The 15,417-nt window shown below is 44.1% G+C and overlaps 1 protein-coding gene across 1 annotated transcript in view; it reads right to left on the bottom strand.

The window, feature by feature from the left end:
• Nucleotides 1–15,417, bottom strand: part of DENND2A (DENN domain containing 2A) — a 74,696-nt gene that overhangs the window by 14,934 nt on the left and 44,345 nt on the right. Inside the window, exons 4-7 of the mRNA XM_054726103.1 lie at nt 10,028–10,155; nt 7,834–7,955; nt 1,583–1,783; nt 141–234 (exon numbers count right to left, since the gene is read on the bottom strand). Coding sequence (XP_054582078.1) covers nt 141–234; nt 1,583–1,783; nt 7,834–7,955; nt 10,028–10,155 — 545 coding nt within the window. The remainder of the gene's footprint in view (nt 1–140; nt 235–1,582; nt 1,784–7,833; nt 7,956–10,027; nt 10,156–15,417) is intronic.

Raw genomic sequence — 15,417 nt, 5'->3', positions numbered from 1 at the left:
CCCGGGGACAAGGAAGACATTCACAAAGCACCAGCTTGTTCTCTTGGTGAGCCAACCCAACGCAACAGGAATCCACTTCTAGGAAGAGTCTGTTTCCAGATCCTCTGGGGGAGGAGGGATGGTGGTGGGGATGCTCCTACCTTTTCCCGAGTTGCTCTCTGTGGACTGGGACAGCCTCTTCACTCGTTTCTTTCCTCTTCGGGCCTCATAAATGGCATTGATTCGCAACACCAGCTGCCAGACACCAAGAGAAGAAATGTCAGTGTTGGCAGCCTCCTCCCCTTGTGCAGCTGGGATCCCTTCACTGCCCATTCTCTTCCAGAATGATGGAGGGCCAGGGAAAGGGGCAGGGAGGAGACATGTCCCACTGGCCCACTGGCGTCTTTTCTGCCAGACAGGAACGTGGCTGTCAAGAACACTAAAGGAGGCTGCCATCCTCACTGATGTATGAGTGGTGTTGTCTAAATATGCTAACACATCCAGCTGAGACACCAGGGAGGATGATTTCATTGATTAATGGTGTGATGGCTGCTCCCCTTTCAATATTCCAGTATCACTGTGGTTTGGGAAAAAGCTTTTGCCCCCAAAACAAAACAAGAAAGGAAGAGGAAGCAAAAAAAAAAAGCTCCCAGAAGGGCCCCTTTCGTGGGAACCAGGCCAAAGCATGTCTGAATGGGAAGGGCGCAGGGATCACGGGTGCTGAGTCCTCACCTCTGCACAGAGTGGTGCCATGCTATGATTCAAGTTTTTATAAGAGTTTGTGTAACGTGGTGGTAAAACATGCTGATTTTTCTCTGGTTTGATAAGGCCTGTCAAAAGGCTATTTGACACAGTGCCTGTGTGCTGTTTAAATGGTGGCAATTCACTTTAATTTCAGGCAGTAAAGTAAGAGGAAATAAATTGGTGCAAATTAAACATGTGGATGAAAAAGGGGTCGCATACTAAACTGAAAAAGCTCAGGGGAGGCCTGCATGGAGGCCTTACAAAATCAGAGACTGAAAGTAACCACATCGGATAGTCTGAACATAAAAATTCCTAACTAAAAGCAAGTCATGGCAACAGTCATGTCCTAGGCTTACAGGCCTTGAGAAAGGTCAGCCTTTACCTTAAGTAAGCCTGCCTATAGTCTTTCTGCATCTAAGATAACATACCCTTGGAACGTCTCAGTAAATCCTCCTTTCTTGGATCCCTCAGGGCATAACCACAGGCCAGAGCACCAGACCACCGGTGCCGTCTCTGCAGTGGGTGCTGTCACTGACACCGAGCATGGAGGAAGGAGCTCTACTGTGTGAGGCCATGAAAGAGGAAGATGTGGCCTTTTGGGCTGGGCATTGGAACACTGTCTGAATCAGAAGAGTAGTTACGGCTGGGAGGAGGATGGTGATGTGAAAGGCTACAGGGCCACAAGAATTATTATGACAAAGGCCCAGACATCCCATCCTGCTGGCTTCACGGTGTCCGCCTGGCTGTGATAAAGCAGGTAGAAGAGGGCCCAGGATTGTCCTCCGCTCAGACTCCTCTGCAGCCTTCTTTTGCAGGAAGGGGGTGCATATCTGAACACGAAGTTTGCTGCAAGCCTTACCTTGGGTATCTTCCTCTTCTTCCTGCCGTTTGGCAGGTCCCCAAGGTTAAAGAAAGTGTCGTCGGGGCTGCTGGGGGTGGAAGGGGGGCTGATTCTGGAAGGGGACCCCATTCCATCCCGACTCAGCTTCCTAGTGTCCAGCAGTTTGAAGTTCCTCCTGTCTGAATTTTGCCGGAAAAAAGCAGGTTTGGACAATAACTGCTGTGAGGGGAAAGAAGAAAAGAGGGTAAGTAAATACAAAAGGGATGAACTGGGAGATCGATCACTGGTGGTGCCAGAGACCATGAGAGTGAGAAGGGGAACTGGTCTAGGCTCCCAGGGTCCGTTGACCTTGTCTGTAAGTGCTCATTCACACTTACCATCCAATTATGGGAAATTGGTATGACAAATAACGCGGATCTAATTCTCTTTTTAACAGGTGGGAACTCACTTGGTTTAGTCACTTACTTAACAGACGAGGCTTTCTGACAACCCAAGACACACAGCGTACAAGGCGGTACAACACCTAAGCCTAGCTTTGACCCTGCCGCTGGCAAGCTGATTGCCTCTTAGATAAGGAATTTCACATCCCTGGGCCTCATTGTCTTATTTCTAAAACCGAGTTGCTTTAAGGTTAAAAGCCAACCAAAAAACTTGGGTAACTCACAGAGCTCACTTTTTTAATGCATACTATAAATAAATGAGAAGATTAACAATTCAAAAGAAAAATGGGCAAAAGAATGGGAAGTTTATAGAAAAGAAAATACAATGATTCTTTGATATATGAAAAGGTTCTTAGTGTCACTCATAAGAGAAAAGAAAATTAAAATGCCATTGTGGAATTATTTTTCACTCAAAGATTAGCAAAGATAAAAAAATTTGATAATTCTCTTAGGGTGACTGGAAATTGGCACAACTCTATGGAGGGCAATGTAAAAGTATCAACAAAATCACAAATGGACATACCCTTCACCCAGCAATTCCACCTCTAGGAATTTGCCCTACTGATACGCTCATACTTGTACAAAGTTATATTGTACAAGGAAAGTTATACTGTGCAAAGTTTATTGTAATGTGCTATGATGTGTAAATATAAAATACTAGAAACAACCTAAATGTCTATCAATGAAGGCTGGTCAAATAAATTATTGTAGATCTATACAGTGAAATACAATGCAGGTGTAAAAAATTGTAATGTGCTGATATGGAAGGTTATCTCTGGTATATATTGTTAAGCATAAAAAGCACGGTGCAAAGTGTAGACTAGTCAGTATAGTATGCTGGGATTTGTATGTGTGTTTTACAGAGCTATTCTGCTGGTATATGCACAGTTCTACAAAGAATCACAGCAACTAACAGTGGTTTCTCTCGGGGAGAGAAACAGAGGGTCCAGGAAGAGGACTTTCATACTCCTTAAATTCTGAACCACATGAATGTATTAACCATTCACTAAATAAGAAATACTAATAAAATAACTACTTTAACTACATGTTCTCTAAAGGTACTTCCAAGACTCACACTTTATGAGACTATAAATACAGTTGCAAAGTCTCTTTTTTAAAATAATAAATTAGATAAGACACCTAGCAAAGGGCCTAATAAACAACAGGCACTCAATATAAGTTCTCTCTTTTTCTTTCTCTTATGACACCAACTTTTTTCACACTTTAATGTGCAAACTGCATTTTTATTTAGTTTATATCCTTTTGGAATCCTAGTGTTTTTCTTATTAATTTGAATGAGTTCTCTATATAGATCAAATATTAACTATTTGTCAATTTTGCTGCAAGTGCATTTTTATTTACATTTTGGATATGTGGAATCTTTCACATAACATTTTTATATATGAAAATCTGTTTATCCTTTCCTTTGTGAGAGATTTAATCTTTACCTAGAACAAGCATGTCAAACTCAAAGGCTAACACAGGCCAAGTAAACAAGGTTTTAAGTTTATGTGGGCTGCAAAAAAACAAAAGCTTCAATTTTCATAGAAACGTAGGTTTATTTCAATAGAGACATGCTGAAATAAATGAGTAATTGTTAACATAAAATAATAGAACATTTTAATAAAAATTAATTATTTTTTCTTGAACATTAACTTACCAGACACTGAATAACTGCACAAATAAGTGTAATGCAAATATACCTATTTCTCTTGCCCTAGCTGGTTTGGCTCAGTGGATAGAACATTGACCTGAGGTTTGAAGGGTCCCGGGTTCGATTCTGGCCAAGGGCACATGCCCGGGTTGTGAGCTTGATCCCTAGTAGGGGGCGTGCAGGAGGTAGCCAATCAATGATTCCCTCTCATCATTGATGCTTCTATCTCTCCCTCTCCCTTCCTCTCTGAAATCAATAAAAATATATTAAAAAAACACACACAAAAAAACAAAGAAACCTATTTTTCTTTTTCTCCAAAAGCGAAATATTTCCTGTTGCACACACCAAACAAGTCAGTACAAGACTAATGACGTGGCACTATGCTGCTAAAATATTCGCTGCTAGTATTAGTGGAGAGAAATGGTGCATCTGTGCATAAGGCACATAAGGGAAATGAATGCAACACGATTATAGTAATCAGTCATTAGTGAACGTTGTAGTCGTTATTAATAATTATGTATAATAGAATATTGTAAAAATTAAGTTTTGAAATTTTTATTAAAACGTTTCTTACATACCATTATATTGGCTGGACTGCAAAAATATTCATTGTGGGCCACATGCTGCCCGCAGGCCGCGAGTTTGACATGCTTGACCTAGAAAATCTATTATCTTTTTATAGATTTAATAAATAATTCCATTTTTCTATATGTTCTTACTTTGTTTTGAACATAATTTATTCAGTAATCTGTCAGTAATGAATTTTATTGTATGTTAGTCTAAATTGATTTTTCCCCAACCTAACTTATCCCTATTTCATTAATAAATGAGCCTTTCTCTTAATATCATTTTATAAGCCCACATTTATCATATCTTGAACTCCACAGAATAGGCTTATTTTATTCCATCCATTTCTCCACTCTTGTTTCGTTTCAAATAGTGTGTAACAGTAACTTCAGGACCTTTTCTTTTTAAAGGCTGCCAGGAATAAAGGCTTCTAGCCTTTCTAAGTGGCCTGCTGCAATGTTTTATCATGGGCCTTCAGGGAGCATCAACTGCTGAGCACTGCAAGTTCTGAGTACAGCAAGAGGCCACCTGGTTTGCTCACTATGGGCATCTCAATAATGATGCAGCACAAGAAATAATAATGAACCTTTTTTTAAAAAAAATCCTCACCTAACGATATGTTTTCATTGGTTTTAGAGAGAGGGAGAGGGAGAGACAGAAACACTGATATGAGAGAGAAACATCAATTGTTTGCCTCATGTATGCACCCGAAATGGGGATTGAACCCACAATCTGGGTATGTGCCCTGCCTGGGTATCGAACCTGCGACCTTTCAGTGTACAGGATGATGTCCAAATCAACTGAGCTACATTGGCCAGGGCAACAATGAGCCTTCTTAAAGTCCAAATTCCATGAGCAATGAAATCCAAGGAAATGGCCCCAATTCTTTCACTGCATTGGAATCTTATATCTAATTGTTGGCAAAAAGCAGGTATCTGTTTTCATTAGAGATTTAGATTGTATAGTGTTTGTTCAGAGAACATCTGACCTATGAAAAGGTCTGAGAGGAAAACAAACAGAAAGGAATCAAAACGCGTCACACAATTCTCTAAAGGGTGTAAGAGACCTGGTGGAGGCTGGGTGTGGTCACACTGCTGGAGGGAGGGGCCTTACTCCCCAAAAGCCCCAGATGTCCAGGGCGCTTTCATGGGGGAGTGGAATTTCAGTAGCTGCTTAGCTGATAAAAAGAGGACTCGATGGGCTGTGGACAGAGCACTGAAAAGTCTGCAGCACAACCTGAGAATAGACAGAGGTGAGAAAGAGCAAGCAGACCCGTACAATAGTGAAGACATCCAATTGTCTGTGGAAGGCCTTGGAAAGTGGGGGTATAAAGCCTGGACTTTGCAAGGGTAAGCAAGTTTTTTCCTCCCCACCCCCTGAATATCAGCTTATTTTTAAAAGAATACATATTGAAGGTATTATTCTATGCATTTAGCAACTATAAATAGTACTTATGTTGCAGGCACTAGTCTAAATGGTTTACAACTATTAATTTGATTAATCGTCATAAATCCCCGAAGAGGAGTGTACTACTATTATTCCTATTTTACCAATGAAAAAACTAACACATGAGGATGAGATCCTTTGCCCAAAGTCTCACAGCTAACAAGAAGCCTAGGTAATTCTGAATGGAGGCAGTCAGGCTCTAACACCTTTGATCAGATGCTGCCTCTCGGTAGCTACGACTGAGTGTTGGTGTGGGGGGCCTATGCAGGCAACCAGAAAATACTCGTTAGTGATACGTTTTCCCCTTAGGTGTCAACACATAAAAAAGAATATCTCATATCAGCCTATGTTTCCCTTATTATAAACATCAGTTCCTACCTTGTTCACTGTGCTGTTGGAGGTGTGGGATGGTGGGTCTCACAGAGCAGGACCTAGCACTGTGTGTGCAGGCATTAGCGTTGCCCCTGGCTGCACGTCTGCTCCTTTCTAGCACGTTTGTTCAAATGACCCTTCCCTTTCTACTGGGACAATCTAATTAGGTGAAAATCCTAGTGTAGCGTAATGACATTACATTAAAATGATGACATCATTCAGGACCTTTCTGTGACTGGAAGAGGAGGTCGTCACAGAGGGAGGGACTGTTTCAGCAAGTTCTAAGGGTCCACGTGTAGCCCAGATGAGGCATGAATATTTGGGGAGCTAAATGGAGGGAGTGGAGAAGTCTGCAGCTGTCCCCAGAATGGGGGCACAAACCAGACACCCAGTGTAGGACAGCAGAGAAGGGAGCGTGGACAGAGTCCTGCCGGTGACTTGCAATGGCCCCAAACAGCCTACAGGTATCGGTGGCTATCGGACTCGTGCATTAGGAACTGTATTACTTTCTGCGGGAGAGCTGCCTCTGAACCTCCAAGTTCCCATTGACACGATGCCTACTTGCTGAGCTATTTTGGGGACAGAGGACCCAGGTTTTTTTAGTCCAGCAGGAAGGAGAAGAAAAGAGCTAAACCTTTTTTTTTTTACTTTAGGGAGTAGTCACAACAGAGATTGTATATTTACTTTCTAGCCCTTTAGAGATCAAGTTTGCTGATCCTGGGCCAATTCTATCAGGGGGTAGTCAGTAGGCTCTCCTAGGAGGGGAGCTTTTGTATGTAGGAGCTATGTGAAATTAGGTAGTAATGTTATCCAGGGATCAATTATGAAGGAAATTTATTTATTAATTATTATTATTTTCTATGAAGAAAACTTAATGCCATGGGTAAGGAGTATGAATTCAGTCCTATAGGCAATAGGTTGAAATAATCATGTACATAAATATAGTTATATTATTTATATATACATAATTCCAAGGGTTCAAAAGGATATTTTGTAAAAAATTTCAGTCTTCTACCCTGACTACCAGGTACTCAGACACTTGGACAACTCCACAGAGGTACCCACTTACTCATTCTTAAGTATCCTTACAGAGGTCATGTACATGCAAAAACATATATGAGATTACATATATATACTAGAGGCCTGGTGCACGAAATTCATGCACTTGGGGGAGGGTCCCTCAGTCTGGCCTCTGCGCCCTTTTGCAGCCTGGGAGCCCTCGGGGGATGTCCGACTGACGGCTTAGGCCCGTTGGACATCCTTAGCACTGCCATGGAGGCAGGAGAGGCTCCCACCACCGCCTCTGCGCTCGCCAGCCATGAGCCTGGCTTCTGGCTGAGTGGCGCTCCCCCTATGTTGAGCATCTGCCCCCTGGTGGTCAGTGCACATCATAGCGACCGGTTGTTCTGCTGTTCATTTGATTGCATATTAGCCTTTTATTATATAGGATATATATTCTTTCATTAAAACCCCCCACAAATGGTGTCTTTCTATAGTTTAGAGTTTGTTTTACGACATTCTTCTTAAGGCTCTATGGATATATACTAGCTTATTTGCATAGTTGGGGAGGTTCCTGAAACCAGAATAAGGTAAAACGATACTTTAGGAAGCTTTGTTAAACAGAAGGTTCCAGAATTAAGAGGCAGGAAGACCAGGAAGGCAGCTAATGTACATCTCAGAGCCTGGCAGTGAGGGTGGCCTGGTATTCCAGTGGAATCCAGAGCTACAGGCTGCTCAAGACATGGTGCTGGGGACCCCTTGCCCCCCAACACTCCCTTGAGGGCTCATACCTTGGTGGATGTGTCAGAGATTGAAGAGGCAGAAGAACCAGGAAAATTCAAGACACATTTCTTTCCCAGGCAGCGACCATGTAAGTCAATGTCCTCATAAGGGTTTTCCTTCGTTGGCAGGTCTGTGGTCAAAGGCAATGGGTCAGGAACTGGGAACGTTGCGGAAGTTTTCCTTACCAGATCTACATAGGCTTCTCCCTGTGGAGATGTCTGATGTCTTGCTATCTATTTGTTCTTCTCTTGGTAACAGACCCTGATTGTCATTGGGGTAACTCCCCATCTCCCGTTCTTAGATGTGAGAGATTAACTCCACTCACATTTTAGGGCTTTAGCCAATCGGAGTTTCCAGAGTCCCTGTCTCAGTGACCAGTGCCAGGAAGGGCTCATACCCCAAGTCTAAGCCAATCACTGCATGGCATTCATGGGCTCTGAAGGTGAACAAAGGTCCTACACTGGTCTAGCTGGGGTGAGCTTCAGGATTTTTACTGGGCTTTTCAGGATACAGACTCTCCCTCCAGGGAGCCAATGGCAGCCATCACGGGAACTTGGGAAACCTGCTGAGAATGGAGCTAACCTGAGAAATAAGAAATGAGGAAGAAACCAGTTCTGGTCACATGAGCCAACAAACTCTCTTTGTTGTTTCCAGTGGGTTTTCTGTTCCCAGATTTCATTCCTGCTTTGGATTTGGGAAGCCTAATGTCAGGAACCCATCTCCAGCACCTTGGACACAGCAATTCTGGAATTCATTACATGCATGTATGTGTATATTTGCCTTCCCTGACCCTTGTATGTGGTCACATGTGGGTCTCTTCCCCCACTCCCACTCCTATCCCCAAAATGCAGATACTGGTCTGAGCTCACACCTCACTGAAACTGTGATCTTCTATGAAGATAATTTAACTCACTGAATGTATTTATTTAAAAATTTTAATAAGATTATATAGCAGGCGTCCTCAAACTACGGCCCACGGGCCACATGCGGGTGTTTCTGCCGTTTTGTTTTTTTACTTCAAAATAAGATATGTGCAGTGTGCATAGGAATTTGTTCATAGTTTTTTTTAAACTATAGTCCGGCCCTCCAACGGTCTGAGGGACAGTGAACTGGCCCCCTGTTTAAAAAGTTTGAGGACCCCTGTTATATAGGTTTCAAGTGTATCATTCTATGATATATCATCTGTATATTGCATTGTGTGCCCACCATCCAAAGTCAAATCATCTTTTGTCACCATATATTTGACCCCCTTTAACCTTTACTGCATCCCCACCTCCCTTCCCTCTGGTAACCACCATACTGTTGTCTGTGTCTATGAATTTTTGTTTGTCATGTTAGTTCATTTGTTGCTTTCAGTTTTAAATCCCACATGAGTGAAGTCATATAGTTCTTGACTTTTTTTGTCTGACTTATTTTGCTTAGCATTATATTCTCAAGATCCATCCTTATTGTTGCAAATGACAGTATTTCATATTTTCTTATGGCTGAGCTAACTCACCAAACTTAAATACATACAAACTCTTGTAATTCTGAACCTGATTTTGGAATCTGAGAGAATTCTTCAGAGCAAGGCTCAAGTTTCTTTTTAATAGTAGACATTCAATTTAGCCTGAATTTTTGATGCCTCATTATTGCCATACTCCCATGATTTCAGAGAGAGTATGGTGGTCTTTAGTTTTCTTTCATTCAGTAATCCCTACATTACTGAGCATTTGTTATAAGCCAGGTATTTTGCATACCACTTTCTTCAGTCCTCAAACAACCCTGGAGGGTAGCTATCATCATCCTTAGTATACAGGCGAGAGAACTGAAGCTCAGAGATGTTAAGTCACCAGCTCAATGTCATACAGCTAATAAATATCAGAGCCAAGATTTAATCATGGATATTGAGGCTCCAAGTCTCCATGCAAACCACGCTGCACTGCACTGCCTCCTTGGCTGTTCGTCAGAGCCCTTCTTCTCCACCCAGCCCCCATATTCTCTCACATAGTCCATTGTGGTCACTCTCCCACCCACCTACTTGTTCTCTTTCATTTGATTACGTGTGTGTGTGTGTGTGTGTGTGTGTGTGAGAGAGAGAGAGAGAGAGAGAGAGAGAGAGAGAGAGAGAGAGAGAGAGAGTTTTAAGCACCCAGCCCTATTTCTTCTCTCCCTTTCGCAGAGACACACTCACACCCATATACAGACATTTTGGCTTCTTACCTAGAATGTCTTCATAGACGTTCTCCTCTGATAAAGTGCATGTGAGCCCCAGCTTAGTCTGTGCATACCAGTCGACCCTGTTGTTCTCAGAGGAAGACTGAAGTAAATCTTCAAACTCATAGGACTTTCTGGGTTGTAGCAGATAGGAGGGAAAAAGAACAACCCCAAGATCTTGAATTAAATTAGGCTGGTTCAGAGAATATATACCAAAAAAATTTTTTTTCTTGCAAAAATTTCTATTACTGAAATCAACTCTGATGTTTGTAAAACAGGTGTGAAAAATCTTCAAATATGAGATGTGGTTTTTTGTTTTTTGTTAATCCTCACCTGAAGATATTTTTCCATTGACTTTTTTTTAAAGAGAAATGAAGGGAGGAGGAGAGTCAGAGAGAGCGAAACATCTACGTGAGAGAAACACATTGATTGGTTGCCTCCCACACGTGCCCTGGCCCTGGTGGATGGAGCTCACAACTGAGGTATGTGCCTCTGACCAGAACCCAGAACCTTCAGTCCGAGGGCCAATGCATATCCATTGAGCCAAACCATCTAGGACCGATGTGGCTTTGACTTGAAAGAATGTGTATACTATTATGCCAAGTAAAGATATCAAAGTAGCCCTAACCGGTCTGGCTCAGTGGATAGAGCATCGGCCTGCAGACTGAAGGGTCCCAGGTTCGATTCCGGTCAAGGGCACGTACCTTGGCTGCGGGCACATCCCCAGTGGGGGGTGTACAGGAGGCAGCTGATCTATGTTTCTCTCTCATCGATGTTTCTGACTCTCTATCCCCTCTCATTTCCTCTCTGTAAAAAAAAAATAAAAATATATTTTTAAAAAAGATATCAAAGTATATATCTAAAATACAGCCCCAACTTTGTAAGCAAACATACACAAAGAAAATAAAAAGAAGAAAGTAAAATACACAGCTGCTATCTCAGGCCTGAGGGATGGCTCCTGGATTCTCTTCACTTTTACTTTTCTCTGGACTTTTTAAATGGTCCACAATGTTTACAGAGCACACATATTAATAATTAGAAAGGAGCAATGATGGCCAGTTCAGAGTGGACCAGGGGCCCGGTCACCTCCCCCCTCTCACCCTCGTGGGTAGTATCAGAATGAAACTCCGAGACCATGGACACTCCACCCTGCCCCTCAGAGATCTGTGGAAACCTGACCAGGTCTCTGTGGCCTGGCTCACTCTATGGCTTTCTACCACCCCTACCCCCACCCTATATCCACATGGGCAGTCCTTGTTCTGATGGTGTTGATCAGAATCTTATTCACACACACACACACACACACACACACACACACACACACACACACACACACACACAGAACCACTCACCCTGAGTTTCTATGATTTTTGTAACTTAATTGAACAATTGGGAGGTCAAAAGGTGGGTCATATTGGGAAACATACAAAACATCAGCCACCTCACAGGTTCACTCCACCTCCCTCCTCTTCTTCTCTCCCTCCCTATCCTTATCCAAAGTAAGCCAGATCTTACCCTGCCTCTGGTTGGAGCAGAACAGCCCTGCCCACTCAGGCTCTGGAGTCTCCCCTTCCACTTCCAAGCAGATTTGCCAGGAATTTCTGCTGAACACACTCAGGCCTTCCTAGAATGGGACTTAGGTGAACATGCAGTCCCTCCAGCTGACCTTTGTCCTGGCCCTTCTCTCCTCCCTGGATGGGGTCCAGAGGGTCACAACACTCCTATGGCTCTGAAAGCATGGCTCATCTCTCTTATTTTGTTCACATGGGTCTAGCACAGTCTTCTAAACATGCTGCATGGTAAATTGTAGCTGACTACTTAGATATAGTGCTTTTGTTCACTCACACTTCCAATCTCTCTCCGGCCCTTTGGGGAAGGTGCCCCACTGGATGCAAAGCCAGGATGCTTCATTCACAAGCCTTTTAACCTTGGACAAACCACTTAATTGGGCTGAAACTCAGTGTCCTGATTTGTAAAATAGTCACTACCTCAAAGGATTGTCCAAAGCGTAGGAAGGAGAATGTTTGCAAAGTCCTTAGCACCTAACGAGCATTCAACAATTACTATTACTGTTGTGGTGATATTCACTATTTATGCAGTGAACGTTTTATATTGAACATTTATAGTGTAGAAGGCAATGCACTTAGGGTTTGATGTATAAGGAGGGACTGCCCTAACCGGTTTGGCTCAGTGGACAGAGCATCAACCTGTGGACTCAAGGGTCCCGGGTTCGATTCTGGTGAAGGGCACAGTAGGGGGTACACAGGAGGCAGCCAATTAATGATTCTCTTTCATCACTGATGTTTCTGTCTCTCTCTCCCTCTCCCTTCTACTCTGAAATCAATATTTTAAAAAATATAAGGAGGGACTAAAACAAAGTCCCTGGCTCAAAGAGCTTACCTTCTAGGGAGGAAGACAGACCTTTAGCCAGCTCATGCACAAACAAAATATAAAATGTGCTATGTTCAATGATGGACAAGAACAGGTTGCTACAAATGAGACTATCAATTTAGGTTGGGGATGCACAGGGGAAGGCCTCGATGAGAAAGTCACTCCTTAAAGCTGAAACCTAGAGGATAAAAAGAGCTTATTTGGGGAAAAGGGATCCAAGAAGAGGAAAGGGTATGTGTGAAGGTCCTATGGCTACAGAGAATTTGGTGCATTTGTGGAAAGACAGCCATTCAGCAAGGCAGGCCTGCGGGGAACAAGAGTGGAGAGTGCCGGGCAATGAGATGGCAGAAGCAGGCAGAGGCCACCTGCCTGCTTTCCAAACTTTGAGGATTTCTTGCATTTTCAATCTTTCCTCTTTACTCCTTTCTTCTTCTCTTTTTAAAAACATGCTCAGGTTTCCTCTATCTTGAAAAATCTTTCACTTGAGGCAATGACCCTGGTAGTTCTGCTATTTCTCACCTTCCTTGCCAACATTTCTAACTGGGGAGACGGAAGGAGGAGGGGCAGAGTATTCTGTCTATGTGTTAGCTTACCATAGTTCACTGATTTTTCTTTCCTTTACCCTCTCAACCGGGCATCTCTATGTATCCCTTTTCTGAAACTGTCCCCTAAAAGTCACTAGTGATTTTCTGGTAAAATCTAACCACTTTCTTGGTCCTTTAAAAAGAAAACTTTTTATTGATTTTTAGAGAGAGAGAGAGAGAGAAACCAATCTGAGAGCAAAACATCAATTGATTGGCTGCCTCCTGCACCCTCCCCACCAGGGATCGAGCCTGCAACCCAGCTATGTGCCCTGACAGGGAACTGAGAGGAACGGAAGGGGCAAACTTTCAGGGCACAGGATGACGCCCAACCAACTGAGTCACATGGGCCAGGGCTCTTGGTCTTTGTTTTACATGACACCGCTTTTCTTTACGAGACATCTCTCAGATTCCACAGTGTAAGGCAGCAGTAGTTAATGTGCCATCCACGGACAGGGGCTTGTGTGTCAACTGTTGTGACCGGTCCTTGATGAGATAGGTACAGAAATTGAAAGTAAGCATTTAGAAATTTTTAAAGCAATTTGACAGAATGCATTTTTTAAAAAGTGAGTCTTGTATATAGTATTACCTTTTTTTCCATTTCATTTCACTGGTATCCTATCTAATAAAGAGGGAATATGCTAATTGACCCTCACACCATTGCAAAGATGGCGGCACCCACAGTCAATAAGGAGGGAATATGCTAACTGACTGTCCCGCCCTCAAATATGGCGGCACCCACAGCCAATAAGGAGGGAATATGGTAATTGACTGCCACACCCTCAAAGATGGCGGCACCCAAAGCCACAAGATGGCGGCGCCCAGTCCCCTCAGCCCTGCCGCACACCTGCCTCCAGAGCAGAGTCCCCCAGTCCCCTCAGCCCCCCAGCCGCCCAGGGCTGGCCCGAGGCGCAGGCAAGCCTGGGATGTCGGCTGCCCAGCCGCCCAGGGCCGCCCAAGGCTCAGGTAACCAGGGCTGGCTGAGGCTTGCACTGACGGCAGTAGCAGCAGCAGAGGTGTGATTGGGGCATCGTCTTCCCCTGATCGCTGGGTCGCCTCCCGCCCCTGAGGGCTCCCGGACTGTGAGAGGGGGCAGGCCGGGCTGAGGGACCTCCCCTTCAGTGCATGAATTTTCATGCACCGGGCCTCTAGTTTTATTATATTTTACAACAGTATTGTTTGGCAAAGGGTCACAAACACAAGCACAGGGGTCAGGGTGGTTTGAGAAGGCTGATGCAATGCTGCCCCAGGCTACTTCCCCTCGCACACAACCCTTCCTGGGCCTCTCTTCCTCTTTCTGGGCTATGGGCTTCCCAAGGCTTTTCCTCTTTATGCTCTAAACTTTCATATCTCCACATCTAAATTCATCACCCCTTATCTGCACCTCATCCCCACTCCTTTATGAACTTGAACTTGTTACTTAGGGCACGATAATCAAGAAGGGCCAAGCCAGAAACTTCCATGCTGGGTGTCTATGGTCTTAAGTGAGGTCAGGAAGCTAAAACTATTATCCATGCACTGGGGTCCTGACTTATTAACAGAAGTTCATGAGCCCCATCTCCCTCCCCTTGAGGAGTCTAGCCTGGAGAGGAGGATTGAGCTCCAGAGCTTAGCAGATGGGGTCTGTGGTGGTGGTGGTGGTGGTGAAGGGGGAAGCAGGGCTGTGCTGTTTTCTCTAGGATGGGAATGGGCAGTGCTGTGAACCCACTCTGAACAATCCCCAGTCTGGGACGCCAGGAGCCCAGACTGGCATTCATAGGGATCTGATTAGAGATGGAGTGGTGGTGGTCTGTGGCCAGAGCAGGGCAAAGCCACAACTCCTGGGTTCTCCTGGTGAACTCATCTATACTAATAAAAGGGTAATATGATAATTAGACCGAACATCTTCCAGACGACCTTCCAGACATCAATCCGGACAAAGCCATGGTGGTGGGGCTGAGGCAGAGGCAGTTAGGGGTGATCAGGCCGGCAGGGAAGAGCAGTTAGGGGGATCAGGTCAGCAGGGGAGAGCAGTTAGGGGGATCAGGCTGGCAGGGGAGAGCAGTTAGGGGATCAGACCAGAAGACAGGTGAGTGGTTAGGAGCCAGCAGTCCCAGATTGCGAGACCGGCAGTTGGACACCCCCTGAGGGGTCCCGGATTGGAGAGGGTGCAGGCTGGGCTGAGGGACACGCCCCCGTGCACAAATTTCATGCACCGGGCCTCTAGTCAGATTATATTAGCCAGAGTCCTCAGTATGCCTACTACCTAAATCTGCTAGAAAAGAGGCTGTTTAATGAGACCACAGACTCATCCATTCAACAACACCTATCAAGTACCAACTAAGCACTTTTCTTGGATTAGCACATTCAGACTTCGCCACAACCGTGTGAAGAATTACTATTATTGTACACATTTCATATATGAGAAAACAGAGGCATAGAGAG

The sequence above is a fragment of the Eptesicus fuscus genome, chromosome 14, assembly GCF_027574615.1.
Source record: "Eptesicus fuscus isolate TK198812 chromosome 14, DD_ASM_mEF_20220401, whole genome shotgun sequence".
NCBI lineage: Eukaryota > Metazoa > Chordata > Mammalia > Chiroptera > Vespertilionidae > Eptesicus > Eptesicus fuscus.
Note: the sequence above shows the minus strand (reverse complement) of the source record. Positions and strands in the feature narration are given on the sequence as shown.